The following is an 18,296-nucleotide window of genomic DNA, read 5'->3' as shown; positions in this document are numbered from 1 at the left end:
ATTAGTCTTTTTCAAATTGTTATAATTTTTATATATTTTATATTTTTATAAAATTCTAAAATTAAAATAAAACTAAAGTCTAAATAAATAAAACTTAAATCTAAATAAAAATCTAAACTATAAAAAATAAAATAAAAAAAGGCTAAGGATTACTTTTTTATGTTTTTGGGAATTTTTTTATATTTTTTTTTAATCAAAATTTAACTTAATAAGTCTAAAATAAAAAAAACAATGAACCAAAACATTAAAACTAAAATCTTTAATGATTTTTTTATTTTTATTTTTTATAGTTCTAAATTTAAAATTTAAATAAAACGAAACTGAAAGGAAATAAATCTAAAAGCAAAACTTTAATTCTAAAACTAAAACAAAGCTAATAAAAATATACACTACCATATCCTAAATAAACAAAATGAAAATTAATATCTAAACCCTAACTATACAAAACTTAAAAATCTAAGCAAAAAATCAAACTATAACCAAAATAAAATATATCAAACTTAAATCTAAACTTGCCAGCATCTGAACTTACCATACGTATCACCTAATCTGACACAAAAAAAATCGAATTTGTTTTTGATTGATGCCAATACAGGTACGTGGATAAAGAAATTCGTGAGGAATGCTTGATGTCAGGTAGAGATGAGAATGAAATGGTCGGAGAAGAGCTGCGTGAGGGTTGGCGAGGCAGCGTGGAGAAGCTGCAGCAACGTGGGCAGCGAGGGAATGAGGATTGCAGGCCTGGACAACAATGAGGGAGCAACGATAAAAAAAATTGAAGTGTTTTTTGCTGTGTGTGTGTTGACCACTACTGGTCAACTTCCCATGCAGTACACCCTCTTTTCTTGGCAGAAAGGGGCAGCACTTGATCGATGTGTCCGTGCCATCCTGCAGTCATCAGCAGTTTCATCATTTTAATTGTAAACCTAGTCTGCATGTATTGATTGTAAATAATCTTAGCAGATATGAGTCATGTATGTAAAATTTCCTAGGTGGACCTAACTTTCTATGATAATCTATGTCCCGGAAGGTTTTTCGTTTCACCGATCCATGGATCGGCAGAGTTTTCCTTCAAACCTGACCCCAAAGCCGGGATGCATTTTGTCATTAGAACTTTAGGAGAATCCTAGTGTGTTAATCTGCTAGATTATAGCTGTGTCGCAGAACTGGGTGATTGATGAGGGTCTGTATTAAGTGGGTTTGTCCCCTTGAGATGTAAATTGTAAAAAGTCATCATGAAATGTGTCTTGAGGGTTGAAAATGTTTTAAATCCCCTCGTGAGTCCTAAGTCCTAGGTCCTAGGTGATGTTTCCAAAGGCTTAGTTCGATGATCCATTTAAAAAATGAAATAAAATAATAAAATAAATAAAAATTAAGAAATAAAAAAAAAAAAATAAAATAATAATAATAAAAAATAAAAAATTTAAAAATTTAAAAAAATAAAATAAAATAATAAATAATAAAAAATTTAAAAATTTAATAAAAAATTTAAAAATTTTAAAAATGAAATAAATAAAAAATAATAAAAAAACAATTTAAAATTTAAAAATTTAAAAAATAATAATAAAATAATAAATAATAAGAAATTTTAAAAATTTAAAAAATAATAATAAAAAATTAATTGAATAAATCGACGGATGAGATCAAGAGATGTCTTGATCTTCATCAACGGTCGAGATCATTTCTACATGGATCATTTGAACTAGCCGTTGGGATCATTTCCTTTATATAGGGTCTTAGCTGGTTATTTCAGATCAATTCGATCTGTGAGTCTAAGACTGAAGAAGCTCTCTTGTAAATCTGTTTCTGGTTAATAAAGGAAGACTTTGGGGTCCATATCTTGCTGGTGTTACTCTCTTGGAATGCTGTGAGATCATTTCATTTTTTGCATATGTTATTTTCAGCCATTAATATTAGCTTCTTATAGAGTATTGTGAGCACAGGTATCTTGTTCACTTGCTGGGGTTTGGGTGCTGTTAGGGTTTCTAAAGTAATGGCAGGTATCTCCATTACTGTTTGAGATCTAGCAGCATTTTTGCCCTCTTTGTTGACGGTTGTTTTGAGCTGTGCAGAAAACATTTTCTGAAGGAATTTTTTGGGCGTTCGGGGAAGTTCTCGGCTGAACCAGCCAACTCCCGCAAGCATTTTTTGCTGAGCCCAGTTGGATTTGATCCTGGGTCTATCATTCGGTTTATTTATTTGATTTGCATGAGAAATTTTCTGAAGTTCTTCACAGTGACAAATCTGAAATTTTCGTTTCGTTAAAATATTTCCGTTCTTATTGCTGAATCTGGCTGTTAAGGGGCCAAATCTGTAAATTAATCAGTTGTCTTAGGGTTTCAATTTTCTCTGATCTAGGGTTTCAAATTTTTGCTTTATGCAGTTTTTATCAGGGTTTAGGGTTTTTAGGTTTCATTTTATCACATAAAAAATTTGGAAAATCATTTTTGCCAGTTTCAATTGTTTTTCATGTTATATCTTAAGATCTGAAATTTTCAAGTCGAGATGCGAACATGATATCTGGTTAATGGTTTATTTCTCGTGGTGTTTTAAGGCATTTATCTCTTCAAAATTTTCAGTCGCTGGATATCGTTTTGGTCATGTGATTTCGCTGATACCTTTTGATGACAAATGATTGCTGTTCACGGTTTATTTTTCTATATCTAACAAGTAATCATTTTACCAATAATCTCTTAAGGCACTGGTCTACTCAATTAATCAAATCATTTTAGTGCTTTTTATATCGTATCTCGTGTCTCTCAACCAACTGGTCGACAGTTGGTCTCATCATCTCACAGGGACTACCCCCCTTAGCCGCGAGAGACAGGCTTAAACGGAGGGATCGGGGATCAGAGTGACAGCCCCCGGTCTGAGCGTTGTTGTGTCAATCCGCGCGACAACATTTTTGGCGCCGTTGCCGGGGATAGAGTTTTTCTGTCCTTGGTGTTTCATCATCTTTTCATCATTCATCGTTCATCTGTCTATCATTCGTTTGAGCCGGCAACGCCAGCATTTTTTGGCGCCGTTGCCGGGGACAGAGTTTTTCTGTTCCTGGAGTTTCATCGACATTCATCTTCTCATCTTTCTCATCTCTCAGTTGAGCTGGCAAATTCAATATTTTTGGCATCTTTTCATCCCATATCAGCAGCATCTCTTGGGTGTGTTTCTTGTTTGGGTGGCGACTCCACTTTCTCATTTTTCCCAGACAAGAAGCTTCCCTCATATCTGCTTGTGATTACTTTTTGGATCCTAGAATCAGATTCGTTGTTCAAGTGGCGACTCCACTTCTTTCATCTCTTAATTTTCTTGAGCAGAGATCTAGTTCTATCATTCATCTAATCCCTTATCATTCATCATGGATTATTCATTTAAGCCATGTCGTTTTACTGAACATCTCCGTGATTTGCCGGAAGATGCCATTCCTAAATTACCTATTTTTTCAGATGGTGATCCAATCGCTGCTAAAAGGCATCTAGACTTGTTTATTCGCATCATGATCATATATTGCAGACCCCCTCAGTTTCATCATGATGATATCAAAATGCGCCTATTTGTCCTTTCTTTAGAAGATGATGCTTTGAATTGGTTTAACAATTTTCCAAAGGAATCTTTCACTTCTTTAGAAGACATTGTCGATGCTTTTAAAAATAGATATGGTTATCCAAACAGCTTGCCTTCTGCCTCTAAAATTGTGCAACAGAATGAAAGTAATTTGATAAGCGGTCCAGCTGAAAGATCCCAAGACGATTCATCATGTCAGAATGTGTCATCCACCGGAAATATTGCAGATCAAGTTCATGATAGTGAAAAATCAGGGACAAATGACAATGAAAAAGAAGAGCAAAAACAAATTTTGCGAGATCTAATGATGCTGGTAAGAAATATGGAAATCAATCAAAATAATTATGTCAATGATGTGAAAACTTTATGCACCCACCTGGAAAAACGTAACAAGGAGATTGAGGTCACGCAAAGTCACCATGCTAAAGAAATTGAGGCCATGAAAACTAAATATGAAACAGAAATTGGAAACATGCATAGCAAGATGTCAGTCTTAGAGGAAAATATGGTGACCATGAAAGCTGATCGTGATAGGGAAATTGACTCTATGCAAAACAAGTTACTAACTATGGAAGAGGAAATGACTATCATGACGTTCAACCATAATAATCAGTTGGCTGACATGCAAGCGAATCATAAAGAAGAAATCAATTTCATGCAGCATTACTTGATGGACATAAAGGAAAAGAATGTTAAAGTAATAAAAGACATGCAAGAACACCAAGCCAGACAAATCAGTGCTACAAAGGTTGAACACTCTAGTCAGATGGATGCCATTAAAATACAAGTTCAAAGGTTTCAGCAACTGGCAGAGGATAAGAGAAACCAGCAAACATCAACAGGGCAGGAGTCTTCTCATTTGCTGCAACAAGATTCATCTTATTATTGGGAGGTTGTTGATTCGATTGAAAGATGGTTGATTGAGGGTGATCCAAACAGACTTAAGAATGATAAAGATCAGATGTAAGATGAAGAAAGACATAGCACGCATATCTTACATACTTCATCTGATAGCTTTGAAACAGAAAGTACCAGGTCATCAGTAATTCAACCAGCCAGAAAGAAAAAGCGCAAGAGAAAGAAGATAAGACGAAGATTTGATACATCAGACGGCCGTGAGCAGCTTGATTTTCGGATAGGAAAAAGTCCTACCATATGCAAAATTGAACATGGCACATCCAACAAGCAGCCCACAGATTTGCCTGAAAGCAGGCAAATGCTCAGTATGCACTATATTGAACACATCTGATGCCGTAGGGCATCCTTTGTATCGTATTTCTAACCCTACTCCTTGTCTTTTCAGCATTTCATTTCTGTTTTTAGGATTAGATTTACTTTTCATGTTATTAGTTAGTTAATAAATGAAGAGCTTTTATCTTTCCTGTGCTTAATGTATATGATGATTTTGGACGGACGCTACTTATATTTTGTTGTGTGTTGCATGGATGCAGATTCTGGATTCTCACATTCCTACAGAGCAGCAACGTGTCCCCAAGTAGAGCCAGATGTTGACCACTACTGGTCAACTTCCCATGCAGTACACCCTCTTTTCTTGGCAGAAAGGGGCAGCACTTGATCGACGTGTCCGTGCCATCCTGCAGTCATCAGCAGTTTCATCATTTTAATTGTAAACCCAGTCTGCATGTATTGATTGTAAATAATCTTAGCAGATATGAGTCATGTATGTAAAATTGCCTAGGTGGACCTAACTTTCTATGATAATCTATGTCCCGGAAGGTTTTTCGTCTCACCGATCCATGGATCGGCAGAGTTTTCCTTCAAACCTGACCCCAAAGCCGGGATGCATTTTGTCATTAGAACTTTAGGAGAATCCTAGTGTGTTAATCTGCTAGATTATAGCTGTGTCGCAGAACTGGGTGATTGATGAGGGTCTGTATTAAGTGGGTTTGTCCCCTTGAGATGTAAATTGTAAAAAGTCATCATGAAATGTGTCTTGAGGGTTGAAAATGTTTTAAATCCCCTCGTGAGTCCTAAGTTCTAGGTCCTAGGTGATGTTTCCAAAGGCTTAGTTCGATGATCCATTTAAAAAATGAAATAAATAATAAAATAAATAAAAATTAAGAAATTTAAAAAATAAAATAATAAATAATAAAAAATTTAAAAATTTAAAAATTTAAAAAAATAAAATAAAATAAGAAATAATAAAAAATTTAAAAATTTAATAAAAAATAATAAAAAATTTAAAAATTTTAAAAATTTTAAAAATGAAATAAATAAAAAATAATAAAAAAAAATTTAAAATTTAAAAATTTAAAAAATAATAATAAAATAATAAATAATAAGAAATTTAAAAAATTTTAAAAATAATAATAAAAAATTAATTGAATAAATCGACGGATGAGATCAAGAGATGTCTTGATCTTCATCAACGGTCGAGATCATTTCTACATGGATCATTCGAACTAGCCGTTGGGATCATTTCCTTTATATAGGGTCTTAGCTGGTCATTTCAGATCAATTCGATCTGTGAGTCTAAGACTGAAGAAGCTCTCTTGTAAATCTGTTTCTGGTTAATAAAGGAAGACTTTGGGGTCCATATCTTGCTGGTGTTACTCTCTTGGAATGCTGTGAGATCATTTCATTTTTTGCATATGTTATTTTCAGCCATTAATATTAGCTTCTTATAGAGTATTGTGAGCACAGGTATCTTGTTCACTTGCTGGGGTTTGGGTGCTGTTAGGGTTTCTAAAGTAATGGCAGGTATCTCCATTACTGTTTGAGATCTAGCAGCATTTTTGCCCTCTTTGTTGACGGTTGTTTTGAGCTGTGCATAAAACATTTTTTGAAGGAATTTTGTGGGCGTTCGGGGAAGTTCTCGGCTGAACCAGCCAACTCCCGCAAGCATTTTTTGCTGAGCCCAGTTGGATTTGATCCTGGGTCTATCATTCGGTTTATTTATTTGATTTGCATGAGAAATTTTCTGAAGTTCTTCACAGTGACAAATCTGAAATTTTCGTTTCGTTAAAATATTTCCGTTCTTATTGCTGAATCTGGCTGTTAAGGGGCCAAATCTGTAAATTAATCAGTTGTCTTAGGGTTTCAATTTTCTCTGATCTAGGGTTTCAAATTTTTTGCTTTATGCAGTTTTTATCAGGGTTTAGGGTTTTTAAGTTTCATTTTATCACATAAAAAATTTGGAAAATCATTTTTGCCAGTTTCAGTTGTTTTTCATGTTATATCTTAAGATCTGAAATTTTCAAGTCGAGATGCGAACATGATATCTGGTTAATGGTTTATTTCTCGTGGTGTTTTAAGGCATTTATCTCTTCAAAATTTTCAGTTGCTGGATATCGTTTTGGTCATGTGATTTCGCTGATACCTTTTGATGACAAATGATTGCTGTTCACGGTTTATTTTTCTATATCTAACAAGTAATCATTTTACCAATAATCTCTTAAGGCACTGGTCTGCTCAATTAATCAAATCATTTTAGTGCTTTTTATATCGTATCTCGTGTCTCCCAACCAACTGGTCGACAATTGGTCTCATCATCTCACAGGGACTACCCCCCTTAGCCGCGGGAGAGAGGCTTAAACGGAGGGATCGGGGATCAGAGTGACAGCCCCCGGTCTGAGATTGTCGTGTCAATCCGCGCGACAACAGTGTGCATACAAGTTTGAGGGAGTCCGACGGCGGCAGCGTGAAGGAGATGGATGATGATTTGAAACTGCGTTTGACAGTTCACTTGCAAGTTTGCATGGAGAGCGAGGCTGGACAGCGTAATGGGGTTTGGATACAGCTACGAGGATGGACAGGATTTGTTTGCATGTTTTGGTGCAGCAAAGGGGAGCTGGAGCTATGGCAGCATTGAGGGTAGCGGTCAAAATTGGAACGCACAGGCAGAGGGACATAAATTTAGCACGTACGGTAGAGAAGGGTGCGGGTTTGACAACAGTGGCTACAGAGATATGACGTGCAAAAGTGACCCAGGGTGACACACAGGAATGGCTGCAAATAGAGTGCGATGTGAGGAAAGTTGAGATCACGCAAAGAGGAGAGTTGAGAGATAGCATGGATCTGGCAGAACGCTGGAGCAGAGGACGCAAGGCAAGGCTGTGGCCCCCTTAAAAATTTCAAAATTTCTATGCAAATAAAAATAAACCCCCAGTAGCAAAAAAACTTTGATAAACAATCAAATTCCCTCATAAAATTTGAAAATCTGCTGAAGATTATCCATGCAAACTGATGTTGAGGCCTGATCTGGCTTCAGATAAAATGTTTTCTTCCAACTTGCAACCTGCAAAAACCAAACACCCAGAAATAAAATGTGCAAGGAAGAAACCTAAAACCCTAACAAAAAACCAGCTAAATAATTATAGTAATTACAAATTAAAGGCTCTAAATAGCCAGATTTCTAGTTATGCCACAGAAATATTTTCAAAATTTTAAATTTAATGTGAGGTACTTTAGAAAACGTTTCATGCATTCATAAAAAAATTTGAAATGATAAGCCCGGGATCAAAACTGGCTGGGCTCTTTCAGAAAACGCAATCTAGGAGTTGGCCTGTTCAGCTGAGAACTTCCCCTAATACTCGGTAAACTTAAAATTAAGGATATCTTGCACAACTTAAATCAACCATTAACATAGAGGGAGAAAACAACAGTGAAATTCAGATCAAATGGAGATACCTGCCATTATAATTCAAAAATTATACTATCATTCAAACCCCAGAGATCAGACAAGATACCTGTGCCTAAATCAATCTTCATCAAGCTATCATCAATGGCCAAAAATAAAATTATGCAGAAAAATAAAACATCTTACAGCGTTTTCAGATGAGTATTTCCAGCAAGATTTTCAACCCCAAAGTCTTTCTTTATTGCACAAAAATGACTACAAGAGAGCTTTCTTTAGCACAAGACTCACAGATCGAATGATCTCAAGTGACCCCTGACACCTTATTTAAAGGAAAATTTCTCAACGGCTAGTTCGAGTGATCCATGTCAAAATGATCTCGACCGTCGATGAGGGTCAAAATCCCTTTTAATCTCATCCGTTGAAATTTTTAAATGCATTTTAATATATTAAAAATTTAAATTTTGCATTTATTTCTTTAAAACTTTGACTTATTATTATTTTATTTTATTTTTCAAATCTTTTATTTATCTTTTTTAATTTATTTTTAAATTTTGTTTTATTTTTTATTTTATTTTTTAGTTATTTGTTTTTTTAATTTTTTAATTTTTTATTATTTTAATTTTTTAATTTTTTTATTGTTTTTTATTTTTTATTTTTTATTTTTGGATCTTCGAACTTAGCCTTTGGAAAAATCACCTAAAACCTAGGACTTAGAACTTACGAGGGGATTAAAACATGTTTCTAACCCTCAAGACACTTTACATCATGACTTTTACACTTTTACATCTCAAGGGGGAAAACCCATTTGACATAACCCTCATAGACCACCCAATTCTGCGACACAAATATAATCTAGCAGATCAAGTAATTTGTAATAACCTAACCAAATAGTTAGAATTATTTCCAAATTACTTTTACATAGACTCGAAGCTCATTAGGATTCCCCTAAGATTCTAATGACAAAATTCATTTCGGCTTTGGGGTTAGGCTTGAAGGAAAACTCTGCTGATCATGGATCGGTGAGACAAAAAACCTTTCAGAACGTAGATTATCACTAGAAAATTAGGTTTGCCTAGGCAGTTTACATACATGACTCAGATCTGCTAAGATTATTTACAATTTACACATGCAGACTAGCTTTACAACATAACATGATCGGGCTGATGATGAAAGTCGAATGGCACGAACACGTCGATCAAGCACTATTCCTTTTGCGAAAAAAGGGGGTGTACTGCTATGGGTAGTTGACACATAGTGGTCAACAGAGGGATTTTGAAGAAGTGCAACCACTCCAAGTTGATTTGGGAGTGCCTTTGCCTAAAAAGATTGAACTATGATTTTGTTTTCAAGGAATTATAGGGCAAGATTCTCTCTTTAAAACAACATAACAGAAAGGGTTTTATACTATGTTACCGGATCCAGCAGCTGAGGGTCCGAGATCTTCGTATCCGCGGATCTGATACAGATCCGGATCCGGATACGGAAAAATACCTGGGAAAAACGGCACGTGGCGAATATCAGTTTTTGGAAACGGCTCGTCTTTCCTGGAAACGTATGGTTAGTCGAATGCCGGAACCTGCATACCTTAAAACCGAAAAAGCGAAAAAGTAAAAGCGTTGTATGCGTGGGAGTTTAGTTTAGGGTTTTTGCTTTGATGTTTGCGTTAAAGTGAGGTGGTCCCCCATTGGTCGGCAGTCAGGCGGAACAGAAAAAAACAGTGGAACAGAAGCGTTTGGCGTTTACCTCTGAGTTTCTTGGCGTTTAGCTTCAGGGGGCCCAGCGTTCCAGTTGTGTCGGCTGGACCAGAAACCGGGCAAGGTATTTTATCATCGCCATTGTTTTTAAATTTTATATGATTACAGCCGCATTGTTTTATATTATAACCATTATATATTATAATTTATAACCATGGTTACAACTTACGGGTCCACCGTCCAAGGTTCTGGGCTTAGACCCGTCCACGGTTCTGGGTTTATCAGCGTTCAGCCGTCAGCGCTTACAAATTATAAATACGAGCTCTGGAATCAAGCCACGGGAGCGTTTATAACTTTATTGGTTAGGATATTTAATAGCTGCGGCGCCAATTAAACCAACTATTGAAAAAATCAATTAAACCCATCATTCGGTTGGTCCAATTTTATTATTTATCTATCACGGTGACTTTTATTCCAAAACAATCTAGCCAGAGAAAGCGAGTTATTGGTTTGTCTGCGAAAAAGGCCTAGTTATTCGAGAGACTATTTGAAAGGACACATTTAATTAAGTCAATAGTGAACTATGGTGGAGAATATAATCGATAATGTTAAATATTTAAAATTTAACAACGGTGATACTTCGTTTTTGCGTTATTAATATTTAAAAATGATGGGATACTTCGTTTTAACTTTTAAGATGGTTTTATGATTTTAGGATCCGCCAAAATCATAATAGGATATAATTACATATTTAATCAAATTTTAGGCGATTGATATTGTTAAATAACGAACTTAATATAAAATGTTCAAAGTACATTCTAAATTTTTGAATTTTTAATATACTTGATCGTATAAACATAATTTGCCGGGACGCAAGACAAATGGTTCAGTAAATTAGAGTGAAATGCATTGATTTCCCTATCATTTGACCTGCCGTAAATCATAAATCATAACTGTAATCATTTAAAATTATCAGCGTTTATAATTGTAAAAATTATCAGCGTTAACTGTGTTTGTAACAGTAAAAATTATCAGCGTTTATAACTGTAAAAATTATTAATTTATTACTATCAGACTTCAGTATGATATCAATCATAAATTATCAGGGTTTATAAATATTAAATTATTAATTTAGTAAAAAATTAAAATTATCAGCGTTTATAAATATAGTAGCATTGTTTTCTGGCATTTGATACCTGTTAAATTATCAGAGTTTATTAAATTCTAATACATTATATTTTGAATTTTATATGCAGTTGTGAGTATCAGTAACGTAATTTATATATCATTATGGAGCCATCACAGCGCGAGCAGAGTGAAAGAGAAATCATCAAGACAGACCCAAAATCTCCTCTATGGCAGTATGTGGAGATTATTGGAAAAAATCCCGGAGGTGGTTCATTTAAATGGAAGTGCAATGAATGCCAAGATATAAAAAATGGCTCATATACTAGAGTGAAGGCCCATCTCACTGGTCAAACTAACACAGGGGTGCAAGTATGCACCGGACCAAAAGATGCAAATGGCAAACTTGGCAAAGGTTTGAGTCCTGGAAAAATGCAATTCTATGCATCTTTGCAAGACGTTGCTGATAGGAAGCATGCTAAGGGAAAGTACCCTGTGCAAAGCTCTACAACTAGGCCTCCATTGCCATCTAGGCCTATTGCCACAACTAATAAAAGGCCCACTCTAGGCCCTCTTGAAGCATCATTCAATAATCAAGGTAGAGAGATAGCTGATGAACATGTAGCTCGTTGCATCTATGCAAATGGGCTAGCATTCAATTTGGTGCGTTCCCCTTATTGGCAACAAATGATTAAAGCAGTGAATGAAGCGCCGAAAGGGTACAAAAGCCCTGGATATGAAAAGGTCCGCACTACTTTGTTGGCATCAGAAAGACAATCTGTGGATAGACAACTACAGGCAATCCGGGATACATGGGCAGAAACAGGGGTGTCCATCATTTCTGATGGATGGAGAGATCAAAGAAACCGTCCATTAATTAACGTTGTTGCAGTATGCCCCCAAGGGGCAATGTTTTTGAAGGCTATTGATTGCAGTGGAATAGAGAAAGATGCATCTTTCATATCCACAATTCTTATTGAGGCAATAGAAAGTGTGGGGCCACATAATGTTGTCCAAGTCATTACGGACAATGCACAAGTTTGTAAAGCTGCAGGTTTGATTGTGGAGAGTCAATATGATCACATCTTTTGGACTCCATGTGCAGTACATTCACTGAACCTTATGCTTGCCAAGATTGGTGAGATTGAATGGATTAATGAAATATATGTAGCAGCAAAGGAAATCCAAATGTTCATAACCAATCATTCAATGTCCCAGGCCATTTATAGAGGTTTTGCAAAGTTGGAGCTACTAAAGGTATTCTCTTTTAATCAATATTATTTGTATTGGAAATTCTTTTAATTGCAAATTTATATATGATTTCTCATTTCAATTTGAGATTTGACTTTTGTACTTTTTGAAACTTGTAGGTTGCTGAAACTCGTTTTGCCTCCCACACTCTTGTCATAAAGAGGCTTGTGGAGGTGAGACAAGCATTACAAGCAATGGTCATTGACCCTCTTTGGGAATCATGGAGGACTTCCACTTCTGATAGAGGGCAAAAAATCAAGTCCATCATTCTTGATGATGCATGGTGGGACAAGGTCCAATATCTTCTACGGTTCACTGAACCAATCTTGACCTTGATCAGGGCATTTGATACAGATACACCTTGCTTGGGGGAAGTTTATGAAAACATTGATAGTATGTTAGAGAGGATAAGGGAAATTATCAGGGCAAGTGAAAATGACCCTGATGAAACATTCTATTATTTAGTGAAAGACATAGTTACAGAAAGGTGGAACAAAATGACCACACCATTACACCTTCTGGCATATGCATTGCACCCTAAATACTATCATTCCAAAGTTTTGTCTTTACCAGGTAGAACAGCACCAAACAAGGATTCTGAAGTGGTACAAGGATACAAAACAGCTTTGAGGAAAATTTATAGAGATATGGGAGTTGCAATGGAAGTCCGCCAAGAATTTGGAGGGTTTGTACAGTCTACAGGTAGCTTTTCAGATCCAGTAGCTATGGACGATCGAGGACATCTTGATCCTATTACTTGGTGGGGCTTCCATGGTGGGGATAGCATTCATCTCTCTACTTTAGCCACCAAGTTATTATCACAGGTTGCTAGTTCCTCATCAGCTGAGAGGAATTGGAGTACATATGGCTTCATCCATTCAGTGAAGCGAAACAGGCTGGGAGCGGCAAAGGCTGAGGATCTTGTTTATGTTCATTCCAACCTCCGTCTTCTATCACATGTTGAACCAGAGTATAAAAAAGGTCCGAATAGGATGTGGGATGTGGAGCCTGAGATCTCTGACTTGAACCTGACACTAAATGCCATGACTCACCTCAACCCACTTGAGGACATTGTTCCACCACCAGTCCAGCCTACTGATGCAACTTCCTACATTCCAGGACCCCCATCATCTATTCATGATGTAGAGTTGCAATATGCAGAAGATAGAGATCCATTTGAAGATATGTAAATGTATTTACTGTTAACATTTATGATATTATGATCTTTTTTGTTACTTTGTATGACGGATGATGCATCATTTCAGTGTTTCAGTCTTCCTATTCATAATATATCTAATGGTTTCGGTTCTAAAAGTGTTTGATGGTTCAATGGAGTAATTGATTTTTGAACTCTAAAGTGTTTTTTAAAATTTTAAAAATATTATTATATTTTATTTTTTTGTACGTGACGTATCCTTGCCGTATCCGGATCTTGCATTTTCAAAAAACTAGCGGATCCGGATCCGGATCCGTATCCGTATCCGTATCCGTATCCGAATCCTAGTAACATAGGTTTTATATGTACCTTTTCCATGTAGCAACATTACTCCTCTATGGTGCCCAAGTTGATTTTGTCAATGGAAACCTGCAGGAAAGAGTAGCTAATATGCAAAAAGAATATTTGTTGCATTTCAACAAGGTTGAACATCTATTCCACAAAGCCCTAGACAAAATATGAACAAATTTTACTGCAATAGCTTCCAACAACATTACAATATGGAGGAGCCTCTTCTTTAGAGACGAATAGTACATCCACAACTATCACTGCATCTATGCTCAAAATGCTAATATCCTTTAATTAACCAGAGAGGACAAGTCCATAACAATATAATATGGTGGATTAGTGCCACATGTACAACCATCTGATAGATGAGCAAAATAAGTGGAGGCCCTTCTCAAATTTTGAGAAGACATGGTCAAAGCACAACAATTCCCCTCCTCTAGAGGGTCGACCCATCAAGATGCAACAATATAGGCTCAAAATTCTTTAACAATATAGTGTTTAGTACTAATTCTCTGTTTTATATCCCTATACTCTTGACTAGAGCCGTAGTCCAGAAATGTAGTGAGAGGAAGTTCTGATTTGTTACAACATCTTGGATATCTTTTCTACTCTGCATATTCTTATTCTTGTGAGTAAATTTTTTTCATCTTGTAATAAATTGTTCTTTGTCTACAAATACTTTTGCAGTTTGAACCAGAAACGTCAAGTGCAATGGGATTTGGTTTTCGATGTGGGTTTCTAGGACTGTTACATATGGAAATTGTTCAGGTATCTTGATGCAATGTTGTTTACTTTCAAGCTGATGCTCAGAATCCTTTCTTCTACTTGAAATAAAATCCAAGAAATATGAAATATATGCTGGGCAGGAAAGGCTGGAAAGGGAGTATGACTTGAACTTGATAACTACAGCACCAAGTGTTGTCTACAGGATCCGTTGCACAAATGGTGAAATGGTAAAGCTGTACAAAAACCCTTTTCGCAGTCTGTTACATTGTGTCTGTGATCCATATCTCAAATTTGTTTATGCTGCTCTAAATAAGTTTTTTTATACCTTATGTTGAACATAACTTTCTAGAAAAGTAGAGGTTTTTGCTACTACAGGCTCCCTTGATAGACTTGGCATAGTTTAATGGTATCATTATGCTTATTAGATATTAGTAGCGGATAATAAGGTAAGTTTAGAAAGAATGTAATAAGTTCACATGCGACGTTTATATATAACGTTAAAACGTGTAAAGTGTTAATTAAATTTTAGTTATATCTTAATGTGATATTGATTGGTTATGCAAATGATTGCCCTAGTCATGAAAGATATGAGTTTTGGATCCATGGAGTAATGAGATAGCATAACATGCTAGGTGAACGGAAAAGAGAGCATGAAGATTGAACAATGATTTTTACTTGATTGTGAGTCATACAACCACACCAAGAAGAGGATCAAATTAGAAAACTTAAGGGAAATGACCTTCACCATTGTGACAGCTACTGCAAAATCTATCAGGCCAACTGCAAAGCCCTAGTAGGCAGAACCATACCTTAGGGCAACAAGAGTTTGGTTGCCACTGTCACCTTAGCAACCTTACTCCTATTATTTAGTGGTATTTGACCACAAGGGAGGTTTCCCTAAAGGATCACCTAAGGGTTCTCAATAAGAATGGCTCAAGGTGATTGAATGAGGTTTAAAAAATTGGGATATAGTACTAGTGGAGCCTAGAATGTTGAAAATTCAAGTGCAATATGGACTAGCACTAATTTTTAGATATTGATAATTACCAATGTTGCGAACATCTCGATAACATCCTGAGCTTATCTCGAAATCACGATTTTTTGACCTAGCCGATGTTTGTCTATATTTAAAGATATTTTTATGGTATCTTAATTTTGCCGATTTTTACCGACATTTTCTCGATTTTACGATTTTTTGGTTTTCCTGACCCTTGTTGATTTTATCCCGATGCCGATGTTCGCAACATTGATAATTACTTCTGATGATATATATTCTTTTAGCATTTACAACTTCATCAAGCAATTACACTTCAGAAATTCAACCATAACTGTTGAAGGAAAAATAAAGATCACAATGCACAAAGTTTACCCTGGGAAAACCCACTTGGGTTAGAAACCCACTTGGTTAAAAACCCAACAATCCTTTCCTTAGAGAATCAATTCAACAAGAGAGACATCAAAGTCAAGGTAATAGACAAACTGACCAACAAAAATGTCCACCAAGAATCCAAGTCAAAACCCTTTACAATCTGAACCTTGTCAACCTGGTCAAGGTTTGCAACAGAGGTCTGTTACTTTTCTACTGCTCTATGCTGTTAGAATTGCTTTATCCCAATAGTTAACTTCAATTAGTAAACAATTCAATCTTCCTATAAGCAATAACAATTGTAGATAGAACAATAAATAACAATGAGCAATAAGAGACAATCAAAAGCAATGACAAGAAACACCAAGATTGGTCAAAGACTAGTGAAAGACCCCATAAGGGTGAAAAGCCTTTCAAATTCTTCTTCTTATTAAATTGTCATAAAATGTTCAACAAAAAGTACAATAATCCAATTTCAACAATGAGTCAAAGTCAACCTTTGATTATCCAAATCAATGCTGCACAAAGCGGGGAAGTTTTCTGGAAGCGAGGATGCGGATGCGTCTACTATATATATTGTTGAAGTTTCTAAATTTCCTTAGTTAGAAACCCTTCATGCACTTTATCTGATTTATTCCTACCTACTTGCTATTTTCTTTAACAAGTTATTTACAATGTAAATATTGAAAATAAACACTAATGCATGCTCAACATATTACAGATCAACAACTAAAAAGAAATAGAAACAAACACACCATATGACACCATTATTTTTGGACTAATGTCCTCGGAAAAACCAAATGTGGGAAAACCGGTGCAGCTATTTGAGGGTTTTCTTATTAAGCAATATCAGAGTACAATCTGGGTGCCAAAACTGGCCTACCTAATAGAGAATTTCCTTAGCAGTAATACCTCTCCGGTTCTGACAAATCTACTGGCTGAAACCCCAGATAATCCTTCTGGTAGCTACTTAGCACCAATCTGCACCGGAAACCCTAGCGTTTGCCCAATCTGGACCGTGTTAGCCTCTCCTAGCCCAACGCTAGCCCTGTGTTAGCTTATCTTGGCCTCCATCAGCGCCAGGAGGCCCTGTGTCAGCGACGCTGGCCTCTCTGGTGCTCAACACAGCACTTAGCTGCCTCTGTGTGGCCCTGCGTGAGCACTGGCTGCTCCTGTGTCACTCTCTGGTTGCTTTGCTGCTCTCCTGGCATTATCTCTGCCTCTCTGTCTCTCTGTACTCAATGCCCCTCAGCTGCTCTCCGATCACTGATTCTATCTCTCTTAGCAAACCCTGCTCTAGAGAATAGAATGACTGATCACTCTGGTGTCCTCTCCAAGTGACCCTCAAGCCTTGTCTTATACTTTTCCTGTTGGCATCTCAATGAATGAGATTAAGTCCCTAGTCAACAGCTAAGATTAGATCTGTCTTGATCCATGTCTTTTGGACCACTCTAACACAGATTCATATTAATACACATTAATATTTTATTTTCCCTAAGTTTAGACTTAGGGACTCCATTAAAAATATTAATTATTTTAATATCCCTTGATCTGTTTAGAATCTGCCCAAATCCTTTCTGGGTATTGGAGATCTCATGTGCCCCAACCTCTCCACCAAATTTCGTGGCTGGAGCACATCCGATGCTACTCCAAATCAACACTCCCTCTTAGTGAGGACTGTGCTCTAGCAATATTCCTCATTGAGAATTACTCTGATCATTCGACATCGGTACTTGTGCTGATGCTAGGCCTTCCTACCCACCATCCTCTGCACTGTTGCCTCATGTACTGTTGCCCATGGTTCTGCCATTGCCACTGCTGCATCTGTATGACAACTCCCTCTGCATCCGTGCTGCTGCTAGTTCTTTCTCCTAGCACTGCACCTGCAGTGCACCTCCTCTCATCATGCTGCATCGTGCTGCCAATTGCTGCACTACAACTCAGTTGCTGAGGAGCTGTCGGAAGGGTTTTCCGGGGTTTCAACGAGGAGATTTCTCTCAAACTGTGAGGTATCACTGCTAAGGAAATTCTCTGTTGGGTGGGCCAGTGACGACACCCAGATTGTACTCTAAAATTGCTTAATAAGAAAACCCTCAGATAGCTGCACCGGTTTTCCCGCATTGGGTTTTTCCGAGGACATCGGTCCAAAAATAATGGTGTCATGTGGTGTGTTTGTTCTTGTTTCTTTTAGTTGTTGATCTATAATATGTTGAGCATGCACTGGTGTTTATTTTCAGTATTTACTTTCTAAATAACTTGTTAAAGAAAAATTAACAAGTAGGTAGGAATAAATTAGGAAAAGTGTATGAAGGGTTTCTAAATTAAGTAAACTTAGAAACTTCAACAAAAAATATTAATTATTTTAATAACTCACAATCCAGGTGGTATTTCTCTAAACAATTTCTGGGTCTTTGAGATCTTAAGTATTCTAGCCCCTCCACAAAATTTCGGAGCTAGAGCACATCCGAT

At 36.4% G+C, this 18,296-nt stretch overlaps 1 protein-coding gene across 4 annotated transcripts in view; it reads left to right on the top strand.

Moving 5' to 3' along the window:
* LOC149267621 (Small GTP-binding protein) overlaps nucleotides 1-18,296 on the top strand; it is a 462,582-nt gene that overhangs the window by 298,952 nt on the left and 145,334 nt on the right. For 3 of the 4 annotated variants that reach the window (XM_089433718.1, XM_089433719.1, XM_089433716.1), the window contains exons 13-14: nucleotides 14,423-14,503; nucleotides 14,602-14,688. The exons of the other annotated variant lie outside the window; for it this stretch is intronic. In XM_089433718.1, the coding sequence (XP_089289844.1) occupies nucleotides 14,423-14,503; nucleotides 14,602-14,688 (168 nt within the window). The remainder of the gene's footprint in view (nucleotides 1-14,422; nucleotides 14,504-14,601; nucleotides 14,689-18,296) is intronic. 4 annotated transcript variants of the gene reach the window in all.

The sequence above is a fragment of the Pinus tabuliformis genome, chromosome 6, assembly GCF_031772625.1.
Source record: "Pinus tabuliformis cultivar Carrire ecotype Pingquan chromosome 6, CPIR1, whole genome shotgun sequence".
In the NCBI taxonomy this organism is placed as follows: domain Eukaryota; kingdom Viridiplantae; phylum Streptophyta; class Pinopsida; order Pinales; family Pinaceae; genus Pinus; species Pinus tabuliformis.
The sequence above is the reverse complement of the archived record's forward strand: the minus strand, read 5'-3'. Positions and strand labels throughout refer to the sequence as shown.